The sequence below is a fragment of the Phoxinus phoxinus genome, assembly GCF_949152265.1.
Source record: "Phoxinus phoxinus genome assembly, chromosome: 7".
Taxonomy (NCBI): Eukaryota; Metazoa; Chordata; class Actinopteri; order Cypriniformes; family Leuciscidae; genus Phoxinus; species Phoxinus phoxinus.
In genome coordinates, this window is record NC_136882.1 from 16,586,815 (window position 1) to 16,600,954 (window position 14,140).

At 38.6% G+C, this 14,140-nt stretch overlaps 1 protein-coding gene across 16 annotated transcripts in view; it reads right to left on the minus strand.

Annotated features, from left to right (window-relative positions):
- abi2a (abl-interactor 2a) overlaps positions 1 to 13,574 on the minus strand; it is a 32,024-nt gene extending 18,450 nt beyond the window's left edge. For 3 of the 16 annotated variants that reach the window (XM_079617545.1, XM_079617551.1, XM_079617550.1), the window contains exon 1: positions 13,337 to 13,521. In XM_079617545.1, the coding sequence (XP_079473671.1) occupies positions 13,337 to 13,453 (117 nt within the window). In that variant the 5' untranslated portion in view covers positions 13,454 to 13,521. Of the gene's footprint in view, positions 1 to 13,336 lie in introns of all 16 variants that reach the window. The other 13 variants (XM_079617547.1, XM_079617539.1, XM_079617549.1 and 10 more) reach the window with 9 other exon arrangements.
- Between the last annotated feature and the right edge of the window lie 566 nt (positions 13,575 to 14,140).

The following is a 14,140-nucleotide window of genomic DNA, read 5'->3' on the forward strand; positions in this document are numbered from 1 at the left end:
CAAAATGAGAAAATATCGGCCAACTAATCAGTCGAGCTAATAAATCAGTTTATCAGCCAAAAAAAACCTCGATCCACTCATAATCTTAAGGGCCGTTCACGCAGTACACATTTTCCCATTCCGCTGTGCTATTTTTCCATAGTTTTTCAATGTAAACGAGCTAGATGGACCTCTTTAACGTGTGTCTTTTGCAGCATCTTGCGCGTGACACGGCATTCTAAAAACGCGGCGCTCAAGTTAAAAGTACAAAAACGCGTCTCCAAACCTTGCACTGAGGTGTATCTCGCTTTTTTAACAGCAAAATCACATTCTGTGTGAACCAGCCTTTACGTGAATCTCTTTTGCTGCACCATAGCAGAGCAGTTAACAAGCTGCCAAACGCATGACACGAAAAATAAATCATTCATTCGCATGGATTAACTTATTTCCATAAAGATTTGCACCACTGCGTGTGTTTACTTCACTGAAACACTGCAGGCCCTGAAGAAGCTGTGGGCTTACAGTGGGCAGGCATGTAGGCCCGTTCTCCCCCAGGACACACAGCGACACACTGACACTAATATGCAGACGCAGTGCGCTGACCCACGCTGATGACATCGGAGCACAGGGAGCGGGGGAGGAGAGACCCTCCTACACAGAGCTGAACCTTCAAGACTACGAGAAGCCGCATCTGGAGAGGAATCACATCCCTCACAAACGCCGCTCATGAAGAGACGCTCAGGTGGACAAAGAGACACAGAGGACAACTACTGAATATATTATCACACCTACACTTTTCAGTAGAGATCTGGGAAACTCATTAAAAACACACTGAAGATAGAGTAGGAACACAGAGAAAAATCTAAATATCTCAAGTTCGAACTAAAACCATTTTTTTTCACCAAAGTATTGTCAGACTGGGAACCATAAAGCCTACAAAAGAAATAATAAATCCCAAATAATTTCACACACACAAATAGAATTAGATTTCAATAACTTCTCAACTCTAATGCTAGACATGACAATCGCTCTGAATCTGGACAGACAGAAGTAAATAACTGAGCATTTCCACACTGGGCAGTCGTTATGACATTCAGTTAGCATTAGCATGTGTGTTCTGTTTATGGGTCCCTGTGCGCAAGAATTAAGCTCAGATTCACTGTTTCCAGTGATTTGTGTAAATACTGTAGTTTACACCATTTCTATGGCACTTCAGATAAACAAAAGCACTGTTTATATAATTGTATCACCTTGAATAACTTGCAATTGCCTGTGAGGAGCAAATAATATAAAAAGTGATAGACATTACTTAAACAGGGGTAGTCTTAAAAAAAGTCTGTGACCCCTGCACTGACGTGGGTCTGAAGGGCAGGCCTGGGAGAGGTGATGGACGTCTGCTCATTGTTTCATTTGAAATGAACAGCACTGGAAAAGAGAGCAGGTACAACAGGAGTCATTTACTGCTCAGCCCACCAACACAGTACATCTCTGTTTCAAGCGCACACAAACGGAGGCAGGGCTCGTGGGTAATTACACGGTAGTGTGCTCATTAATGTATGCTCACAGCGCTGGCCACAGCAGAACGAACGACACTGGTTTTTCACAGATGACTCAAATAATTACGCTGAAAATGAACAGGTGGGTAGAACAAGAGACGCTGATGACACTTTTGTTCCTCATGGTAATGCACACAGTGCTCAAAGCTCTTTTCACCTCATCAGAGACCGCTTTCAACAGCAAGAGCTTTTCAAACAGGGTGTCAGACTGCCGGTGACATTGCGGACTACGATTTCAGAAGCGTGACTGTAGCTCAGCGCAAACGAAAGCAATGAACCTTAATGAGCTGAAGCAATAATCACTGTCAGAGGATGTCTCAAGTAGCGTTGTACAATTCAACTGAGCAAATCTGTTCATTCAGAGGGTTCTTTTCAATAAAGCTTTCAACAAGACACATTTCAGCAAGATGTGTCTAAGTGAATTATATATACCGGTATAGGCCTCACACTGCTTTTTATATATTGCTAGCAGCCATTCAAAAATGTATATATATATAAATATGTTAAATTCAATCTTGTTAACTGTATAATTAAAAAGATAAGTTTATATAACTGCTTCAAATGGATAGCTTGACTACATGAATTGTGAGTCTGGAAGCAGCACCCACAACACTGATGCGTAGTCATGTGAACGTGCAGTTGAGGATGTATCACAGATGTGGAAGACCAAACTGAGACTCAAAGCAGCCCACACCGTCTCTCCTCCTACACACACAGACTCATCTCCCTTTCATCTTCACCAGCATACGAATGCAGAACTAGCCAAATTAATATAAGCATCTGTCTCCCGGCACAATGTTCTCTCTGTACAGCTGGAGAATTATGGTTCATGTCACTGTAACTGCTGCCTGTCAGTATATCAGCCACATACGAGACAAGAACTCACACACAGAGAGAGAAGCAGCAACCAAACGTGGAAAGCAAGTGTGTGGCTTCAGTGGAGTTTATAGGTGATCTGTGTCATTTTGTAAATGACTGTTATTGTTATACCAAGCATCAGTTCAGAGACATGAACAGCACATGGATTTAAATATACAGTTAGGTCCATATATATTTGGACACAGGCACAATTTTCATACTTTTGGTTCTGTATACCACCAGAATAAAATTAAAATGAAACAATCAATATGAATTTGAAGTGCAGACTTTCAGCTTTAATTAAAGGGGTTGAACAAAAATATCAAGTAAACATTTTAAGAACTGCAACCATTTTTATACACAGTACCCCTATTTTCAGGGGCTCAAATGTAATTGGACAAATTAATATAATCATAAATAAAATGTTCATTTTTAATATTTTGTTGAGAATCCTTTGCAGGCAATGACTGCCTGAAGTCTGGAACTCATGGACATCACCAAAGACTGGGTTTCCTGCTTTGTGATGCTTTGCCAGGCCTTAACTGCAGCTGTCTTCAGCTGTTGTTTGTTTGTAGGTCTTTCTGCCTTTAGTTTTACCTTCAGCAAGTGAAATGCATGCTCGATCGGGTTGAGATCAGGTGATTGACTCGGCCATTGCAGAATATTCCACTTCTTTTCCTTAAAAAACTCCTGGGTTGCTTTTGCAGTGTGTTTTGGATCATTGTCCATCTGTACTGTGAAGCGCCGTCCAACCAACTTTGCTGCATTTGGCTTAATCTGGGCAGACAGTATATTCCTATACACTTCAGAATTCATCCGGCTGCTTCTGTCTTCTGTTACATCATCAATAAACACCAGTGATCCAGTGCCACTGGAAGCCATGCATGCCCATGCCATCACACTGCCTCCACCATGTTTAACAGAAGATGTTGTATTCTTTGGATCATGAGCTGTTCCAAGCTTTCTCCATACTTTTTTCTTCCCGTCATTTTGGTACATGTTGATTTTAGTTTCATCCGTCCAAAGAATGCTTTTCCAGAACTGGTCAGGCTTTTTTAGATGCTTTTTGGCAAAGTCTAATCTGGCCTTTCTATTCTTGATGCTTACGAATGGTTTGCACCTTGTGGTGAACCCTCTGTATTTGTTCTCGTGAAGTCTTCTCTTGATTGTAGACTTTGACAATGACACGCCTACCTCCTGGAGAGTGTCCTTCACTTGGCTGGATGTTGTGAATGGGTTTTTCTTTACCATGGAGAGGATCCTGCGATCATCTACCACTGTTGTCTTCCGTGGACGTCCAGGCCTTTTTATGTTGCTGAGCTCACCAGTGGATTCTTTTTTTCTCAGATTGTACCAAACTGTTGATTTGGCCACTCCTAATATTCCTGCTATCTCTCGGATGGATTTATTTTGTTTTTGAAGCCTAATGATGGCCTGTTTTACTTGCATGGAGAGCTCCTTTGAACGCATGATGTAGGTTCACAGCAATATATTCCAAATGCAAATACTACACTTAGAATCAACTCCAGACCTTTTACCTGTTTAATTAATGAATAAATAACGAAGGAATAGCCCACACCTGTCCATGAAATCACTTTTGATTCAATTGTCCAATTACTTTTGGTCCCTTGAAAAAGGGGGGGTGGCTCTCCCAAGAGCTGTAATTCCTAAACCCTTCCTCCAATTTGGATGTAAATACCCTCAAATTAAACCTGAGAGTGTGCACTTTCAGCCCATATCCATTAAATAACTATAGCTTGAATATGTGTTGGTAAATACCTGAAAAAAAGAAAAATTGTGCCTGTGTCCAAATACATATGGACCTAACTGTATACAGTACTACAGGTTATGTTTGGTATATGGTTTCAATGCCCCAAATGTGAGTGTAATTACTGCATCTGTTGTCAGGGAAACAAAGATTTAATGAACCAAACATTAGGCAACATTACAGCAGACAGACTGGCCCTGCTGAAAGTAAAGGATATATGGCATTGCGCACGCACACAACATTTTCAATACATTTCTTTAAGAAGTAAAAACTAGGGATGCACAATACAGACACATTTGAACAAAACCAATAATTATTTTGTATATGTACCGTACCATTACATTTTTTGTTTGTTTAAGGATTTAAAAGTTTCTGATTTAACATAACTGTTCTGAATATATTTTAAAATGTAATTTATTCCTGTGATGGTAAAGCTGATTTTTCAGCATCATTAATCCAGTCTTCAGTGTCACATGACCCTTCAGAAATCATTCTAATGTGTAGAAATGGAATAATATTCCACATCAACGGCTAGGACCGGTAACCGGCCGGTCAGTCTCACGTCTTACCGATTTCAAGCCAATCCATTTTGTTGCCAGCGGCACAGGCAATAACGTCAGCTGCGTGTTCTCGCTCTCTTCTCTCCGACGGCGAAGTGACACAGACCCGTCTCCTCTCACTCGCTGTCACATTTGCTCCAGTTAAATACTGCTTGTATTGCGCATTATTTTAGTAATTCCCACAGGTTTCGTGCTCACACCACTAATCTATATAAGTGGCGCTCATAAACCGCCTCAAAGGGCACTCGAGCAGCTTGAGAGTCACAAGTACCAGAATGAGTGGCTTACTGTGCTAAACGGCCAAATACACACAACGTTTTCAAAATGCCCATCTTGGCAAGTATTCAGTTAAACACAGTCAGTTTTAAAACTAATTAGTTGAGAAAGATAACGTAAGATGTGTAACAGTATATTGTATCTGTGCATAAGTTCTTAAAGTGACAGGAGCCTAATATTCCTGCGGCTGTCTGTCATATTAATCAAAGAACATAAGACAAAGAAAATCACTCTCTGCTCTTGACAGAATAACTTTTGTAACTTTAAATTGTAAGCATTAATCTGCTTGTAAGCAGTATTTCTTACCTGAATATACTCCATACCAACCTGAAAAACTTAAAGCTGTGTTTATTATATGTCTTTATCCTATTGCATTTATTTGTGCTGTTATTAGTATATTTGTGCTTATTTTATTACGGTCTTTGTACTTGTTTTTTTTATGGAAAATAAAATTTAGCATTAAAGAAAAGTCGATTTTTGTTTGTATATGCTATCAATTGTAGTTCTTTGAAAGAAAAAGCGGCAAAAATTGGTATCGGCAGGTCACACTTGATTGATTTTGATGAATAAAAAAAAGTTCAAAAGAACAGCACTTATCTGAAACTTCAATTAATTATTTTCAGATAAAAATTATCACAAAAGATATTTGAAAGAATATTGGTAACCAAACGGTTGACGCAGTAACCAAATGGCACCCATTGCCTTCCATGGTATTTTTTCCCCATACTATGGAAGTCAATTCTCAATGTATCCAAAATCGCGTGTCTCTGCGGATGCTGTATAACAGGTCACGGATCAAACAGAAATATCTTTCTCACTGTAAGGTTGTGTTAAATTGTGCTCTATAAATAGTTTGAATTGACTTGACTGTGGAATCTTACAAACACCCCCCTCTCTTTCTCTCCTTCTTACCATCTCTGTCAGTTTCTGTATGTGTGTGTATGTGTGTGTGTATGTGTGTGTATGTGTGTGTATGTGTGCGTATGTGTGCGTATGTGTGTGTGTGTATGTGTGTGTATGTGTGCGTGTCTTGCTCTCTCTAGCCAGAGTTTTGCCTGTTCCTGACACTCTGACCTAGTTGGTTGTCTGGTTTCTCTGGCCAGAGGAGAGGGCAACACTGCACCATGAAGCTGGAGGACAATTCACAAAGAAACGCCTGCTTGCCTCTTTTACATCTCACTAAACTCACGAGAGGGGTGAGGGACCGAGTGTGGAGGAGAAGACAGTAAGGCCTGACTGCTGAGTCTGGATGCAAAAATCTCCTAATATGCTGTAATCGCTCTCAGATGGTGAATTACTGCACAGTGAAATGTGAAACATGGGCCTCGCTGTCCTTTTTCCAAATGGCAACATCTGGTTCACACTTTAAATGTCTCCTTGCCATTAATGATGCAATCAAGATGACTAAGCACTAAAAAGCATGTCTGAGAAGCAATTAACAAAAAAAACCATGATAAACAAATCACTCTAGTATGTGATTATCACTGCTAAAACAATCCAGTGTGCATTATTATATGTTCAGATAATTACTTAAATAACCAAAGGGAAGCAGCATTACTTAAAAATATATATAATATAATGTAATAAATTATATGAATAATATAATTATAAATAAATATAATGACTTAAATCACAGCCAAAAGAAAAAAAATAGCCATGACAGCCTCAGGGTGTTTAGGGGCCCAAAATAAAGTCTTGTGTGAAAAAAGCACTTTAATATTCAGTGTTGCTCAATATAGTGAACAACACTGTGAATATTACAGTGATTTTTTGTACAATATATTGTAAGCATATGGGCAAGTATTCAACATTTGTTTTAAATGTATGTGTCAATCTTAGATGTTTACTTATTCGTGCCCATTTCTTCTGTTTTTACTTTTAAATTACCTTTGCCATCGAACACTAATATAAAAGTTAATCTTTAAAAACATTAATAATTGAATACTGTTAAAACTCATCTTGAGCTAATCTCATAAAGAAATACTAATATAAATGTGATGCCTAAAACCTAATTTATTTATTGACTTAAGCAATCTTTGTTGAATAGACCTTTTAGCTTGAATGCTGCGAAAAACACATAAAACACAAAACCGGGAAAAAGCTTTGAGATGACAAATAGATTGGACAAGAAATCTGAGGTAGGCTATATTTTTACAGACTGCTGAAAGTTACAGAACAGAGAAGCCAATGCATCACTGCAATTCATAGAAAAAAACTGTACTCCAGGCAGCGAAACGTCATCATCATCATTATTGGAGTCATCATTTTGGGGTAATATATTGATTTTACCCCAATATATTGGGGTAAAATCATACCCTATATATTGTATTGTTTTTGTGCTGACAACTCATCAATTCAATCAACAACACTGACAAAAACTATACAAGCTTTAGGGCTGGACGATATGCCCTTTACATTATATATATTTATACTACAGGGCCGTTGAATGCTTGAATCTGATTGGTTGACAAACGTTCTACGGTGTGCAATTATTTTCAGGGAACCGCACGGCTAAAGTAGTTCCGGCAGGTCTTGACCTCATTACAGTTCCATATCACTTCGCGTAGTCAACTGTAATAACGGAAATAGGATACAATTCATAACAAGAGAAACTGCAGTCCCATGTGCTTGATCTGCAATTTTCAATGTCTAACTTCACAATCAATGGAAACATGCAGTTTAATTTTAATAAATAAAGTATAGGCTACAGTCCTACATAATCAATAGAAAATTAAACTGAATATTTAAATAAATTGATAGTCCTGTTGCACGGGTTTTCGTAATTATTGAATATAATATAACAAATAAATAAAATTGATAGGCCTATACTTGTTAAAAGGGCTTTGTGTTTCATTTATTAGTCTAGTCTACTGTCACTAATAGAAAAAAAGAATGAACGAATTAAAACGAATTGAATTAATAAATAAATAATAATATTGACGCACATGCTTCTCTCTAAGGCCGGTTATGAATGTAATTATTTGATACTTATGACTGATAATGCACACGTTTTCAGCGCGTTCAGTCTGTGTTCACAGCGGTGTTTAAAATCTGATGCATTCACAGTCAGAGAATGTTTCTAGTCGTTAAGTGTGTCCAGCATTAGTCTGCGATCAGCGGCTTAAACCTCCGTTACTAACTCTAAAATGACATTTTGGAATTAGCAACGGAGCATGGGTTTAGGTGCGCAAGGAATTAGTCCTACATACAAGAGCGTTTTAATGACAAAAACTTTACAAACGTCTTGAAATACATCATCTGAACAATATTTCGAGGTGTGGTAACTGTAGTACAAGTATAGTATACTCCGCTTCGCGTCGTGACCGCAGTACCACCTCGGGTGTGCATTATTTTTATAATAATTCAACGGCCTGTCGTCAATTATTCCTTACATATATATACCTACCGGTATATTGTATTTATATAAAGCATTCACAGGCAAATTTGCTTTTTTTTTTTCGGCGTCAAAATCAGGCACATATAAATTTCAGGACTTAGGAAACACGAATCCTGGCTGCATGTCAATATCCATGGATCACTGGATCTTTGGTAAGTTGTAAGGAACACTAGAGAGTCCATCCTTTAGTTTAAACTGAGAATCTTTGTGTTTTCTCAGTTTCCTCTGTTAAATCCAGTCATGCAGCAGCTCTTTTGCCACTCAGTCCGGATGACGGGCGTGTTCCGGCGGGAAAGTGACGTCAATGCATATCCTCTTTAATGATCGGATGAATATTATTCCTTGCATAACATATGGACTGATTTGATACACTCTGGCCCCCCAACAGCGCACACAGACACACACACACACACACAAACAATACAAGGAGAAGAAAGAAAGCAGAGCAACAAGCAAATATTGTTCTCCAGTAAGTAGTCTTAGAGTTTGCCCTCACAGAAAAGAGTCCTGGTGCCAGGAGATGAAAGAAACCAACTGCCATCCTGTCCATAAAAGGAGAAGCATACTTCACGAAGACTCACACTGACATCGACTTGACAAACTTTCCTTTGGGATAATGTCCTGGTCAGAGTACAGAGTACAGCCAGTGCAGTTCAACACATACAAACCCATTCTTTGAATAATAACAAACCAATCAATCACACACTCGGAGAAGATAAACCCGGGGGTTCATTACAGACAGTTTTAACTTGTCCGTCCCTCTCTAGAGTGAGCATGGGCTGATTTTAAAGGGTGCTCTGATCAGGAAATTTGGAACCAATCACCGATTGTCGATCACAGGAGGCAGAATCTGCCAATACTGACACTGATCTAAGCCATCCTTTTATCATGTAGAATTATTTATAGGGATGCTCCAATCAGGAAATCCCCGCTTTGGGTGACTTGTGTGGAGACGGATTATTAGGCTGCTGTCACTTTAAGACTGAATGCACAGATCTAATATAATGTTGATACACATTCATTTTATTTTTTAACTGTTTCCATTCACTTAAGACAAAACCAACTAGGTTTATGTGCATACTCAAAACGGTGATTTTGTATAGAGATGCACCGATTGATGGCTGGTGACCGGAATTGGCCGGATTTTCACGTGATCGGCCATGACCGGCGATCGAACGGTCAGTCTGACATATGCCGATTTTATGCTGGTCAAATGCACTCTGGCGCCACATGATTAACATCGCGCAACATTAGCATCACACGTGCAAACGGAACACACAAGTAGGAAACCTCGTGAATTACGGCCGTTTCACACCGCAAGCGTGAGCCTCGAGGCCCTCGGCGCATATTTTTTTAGGCGTGCATGTTAATCAATGAGTGCATTCACACCGCGAGTAGGAGCAGTGCGTGAGCGTCAAGCAGGAGCGATCAATTTAAGGGCAATTTATTGCAATTTGGTACTCGCGAGCTGTTTGTGAGGTGGCTTTATGTGTTCTCACTTTGATAGAGCATGAGCGCACCGTTTCTAGGGAGAGCAGTTTAAACAACGGCAAGACTTGGTGCTACTAACCAAATCATGTGTGACCAACTGAGAAAGTTGGTAGCACCAGTGCAACCAGTGGAAAAGTAGTCTGGAGCCGTGCGAGCGAGTAACCCAGTCTGTGTCAGAGCATAATTTTGGAAGCAACAGCAAGGGGCCTAGTTGACCTTTAAGCAGGTATTGGCTTCATTTGCCCTTGTCTTCATTTACTGTGAAAGATTCAAGAATGCGGTGTTAAAGCACTGTGCTTTTTAGCCCAAACTAAATCTAACGATTTCCTCCAAATAAATTCTGTCATTTGCTATAACTCTGACAGTTTTCTAACTGTCAGTTCTCCTTAGGGGAATATAAAAAAACGTGCTATTTTTCAAGCGCCTTCTCAACTTGGAAAAGAAACCCAAAGAAAAGTGTGTTACATTATCTCCATGGCTGCCATTAAAACAAACATTTTGGAAGGGCGTCCCCACCTTCCAAGATTCCATTAGGATTCAGAGTGGACCACTGAGCCATCTCACATCATACAAACATGGATCCAATTAAAAATGGGACTCTTTAATATCGCAAGAGATAATCGAAACAAGCTGGAACAACCTGGAATGGATACGACACCCCACCACAAATAACTTAAATACATACAAATTTGCCCACAGCCCTTTTATCTTTCTCTGGTGATCCAAGAACTGAAACTTCACACTTCAGCCAACAGCTGATGTTCACAGACATGCAGGCCCAGAAACCTTCATTGAGGGAATGAAATCGAGCGTATGATTTGTCTAATAAAGATAAGCAACTGATGTGATGTAGCCAAACAATCTATCTGACATTTAATTAACAGAGCTAATAATCTGTACAAGCACGTAACCCTGACTCCTTTTTCACTCCTTCTCTCTCTCTAGCTCTGGTACAAAACCTATGAACTACTACCTAGGACAGCATTTTTAGGAAACATAGGCTTGTTCCCAATGCAAACTATTCTGAAAGGTAAGGGAGTAACACTCGTTACAAAGACGTATGTTCAAGTTCAATTTGCATCTAAGTCATGGACATACTTTTTTAATATGACTACCGGTACATGAAGATGACAAACACTTTTGAAACCAAGGGCAAGATCAGACAAATAAAAAAGTGACTTGTTGCCTGTTCTAATAGGCAGCATCACTCCCAACACGAAGGCGGTTACCGAAGGCAGCTAAATCATGCTGCTTTGTTTAGCCAAATTCAAAGACACCATATATCGTTTAAAAAGAAGCCAGCTCCAGAACGCACTTAGTGGAAAAGCTCTTTTTAACTTTCTATTCATCAAATGCAAATGTAACCCATTTTCCACTAAAACATTAAGCAGCACAAAAGTTTCTTGAGCAGCAAATTACAATGATTTCTGAAGGATAATGTGACTGAAGACTGGCCTAATGGTGCTGAAAACTCAGCTTTACCATCACAGAAATAAATGACATTTTAAAATATGTGGCGTTTGAGAGATTAAAACATTAAAATATATTACACAACCCAAATTATAAACTGCAGAATAAATGGACTTTAACGTAATATCCGTGTACAGTTTTACATCTACATATAGTTTTATGTTTATTTTTTTAGAGGATCTCATCATTAGCTTAGCAACATGCTAACAACAAACACTACTGAAATCAGTGAGTGGTCTCGTCTCTCAAGTGCATTTTGCCTGTGGACTGTGGACACACGGAATTGCTCCACATGGTCACTTATGACGTGGCATTTCAGTTATGCTTATGAGTTAAATTACATGTGATCACTAATAACCATTTCAAGTCTATCATATCCATAAGCACAGTTAGTTTATAAGATCAGAAAGTAAAATGGAAAATACAACAGAAGGTCCATTAAAACGGCCTTCAGGAACACTACCCTCGTTTCATTCACGTCTCTGTTCTAAAAGCCAAGAACCTAAATATTAACTGGGCCTCGCTACTAAGAAAAATATTACTGCTTAGTGATGTATCAGTACTGGGAATCACAAAACAAAGCTTTAGGTTATCGAGCATAAGTGGCAAACAGCTTCAGGAATGTAATGTATTGCCGATGAAGAAAAGATGAAACATTTTGAACAGTAGACTAGCCCTTTAAATGCATCTTGAAGTCTTTAGATTTTACAATTCTTCTGTCCTATTTGAACAGTGGAAACTAAGCAAATCGACTTTCCTAAGCAAATAAACTGATTACATGCAATTTTATCAAGGTGAGTACAACCAAAATACTGTATAACCAAAATATCAGTAAAATAATATAAAATAAGAAATAAAGCAGATCTAAACATAACAACAATGTTCATTTTATAAATATGACTTTTCTTCACTTCAGTGGCTAGATATGACATTTTCTATGAGAAAATATGATTTCCAGTGTACACAGACTAGCCAGTCTACTGTTTGTTACAGTGTTTACCTCCTTATTGATGTTTTTAACAAATTCTGAGTGTGAAAAATACTATAATGATTACAGAATCGAGGGTGACATCTAAATGTTTTTTTTTTCATATTGATCAATTTTCAAATTATTTGTCTAATTTAGTAAATGTTGTGTAAAATAAAATAAAAAATGCAGCATGTGTTATCTACCATTTTTAAAGAAAATATAGTGATATATAAAACAGCTTATATAAGCTATCAGTAACCCTGCTAAAATATCGGGGCCCCCCCCCAAAAAAAATCCATAGCCTAATGGTCGACGACCAAAACTGACCCTATGCAGCACTGTCCTAACATGACACTACGTCAATGACATAGTCACGAGTATCGATACCATAAATCGATATCATAAATAATAAGAATCTCAAGAATTTTTCTTCATTTGAGTTGATTAGGCTTAACGCTGCTTGTTTTTTATTTATTTATTTTAGAAATCAGAGTGAAAGAAACCTATGCCATAAATCACATCAGTGTGGAACCATCCAGCAGTCTGTCAGATTCCTCCACCAGTTGTTTGTCCTGTCGCTTCGCTATGAATATGATCATGACTAACATCAAGTCTCATCTGTCTATTAAGCCCAAATGTAGGTGACAAGCTCCATTTGAGTTATTCAGAACTGTAATTGTCAACATGTTTTACTCGCGGAGAGACAGAACAAAGTTTTTCCAGTGCGTCAGATCATGTAACGTTAATCATTACTACCAACGCGCTGCAATCACTGCAAACCTGAGCGCATCTCTTGCAAAAGTAGCACTCGCTTGGTTTACAGCCTCAGTTACGATTGCTATAAACTTTTACGGTATTTCTCAACCAGGAGAAGCCGCAGTTGCGTGTACGTATTTAGTAGTTGGTGCTCAGCTTCAACAGATGACCAACAGCCACCGCAGACACTTCAGCACACATCAACTCCAAACACAGCGCGTATCAGCATTCCTTCGCAACGCTTCGCCCGCTCACCTGTACGTAGTTACTTTCGCAGTATTCGGCGACTCTGTCGAGGTTGGTGAAACTGTCCAGTAACGCTCTGCGACCCGCTGGAATTTCCTCTTCCAGCAGCATCTGCAGCTCCGCCATCTTTACATCTCTCTCACTCCACGCTCGCGCCCGCCCGCACAGCTCAACTAACGTTACTAGCGACAGGAAGTGCAGCGGCTTCACCTCCCGCTGAGTTTTGGGAAAAAGCAGGGAAGCGCGTTTACGAATCCTACTAAAAGAGTTTGCGTATTTATGCTAGTGATGTTGCGATATTATATTAATTATATTATATTATATTATATTATATTATATTATATTATTATATTAACATCATATCATGGACAATCATTTTGATAGCTAAATTAACCTCTAAGGATTATATGATCATATATTTAATATGATATAATAGCATAGCATGTTCAATAACTATCTTATTTACATGTAAATGTGAGAAAATATTTTGACATATATGATTTAAGTGTTTCCCAATATTAACAACCTGGCTATTAAACCAACGATCTAAGCATGATATATTATCATATATAACAATGTTTTTTTAATGTTATTCGTACATTTTTCAAAATGCTATCTTTCATTTATTCATATGCTGAACATGAAACAGCAGATAAACAAATCTGTATTACTAAGCATTTTTCTTTTTCTTGTTTTACTGTTCCTGTGTTTTTATTGAAATGGATAGATCACCCAGTGTTCCGCTGAACACAAAATACGATATTTTGAATAATGTCAGTAACCAAACTATTGATGTGTCCCATTGACTTAGTA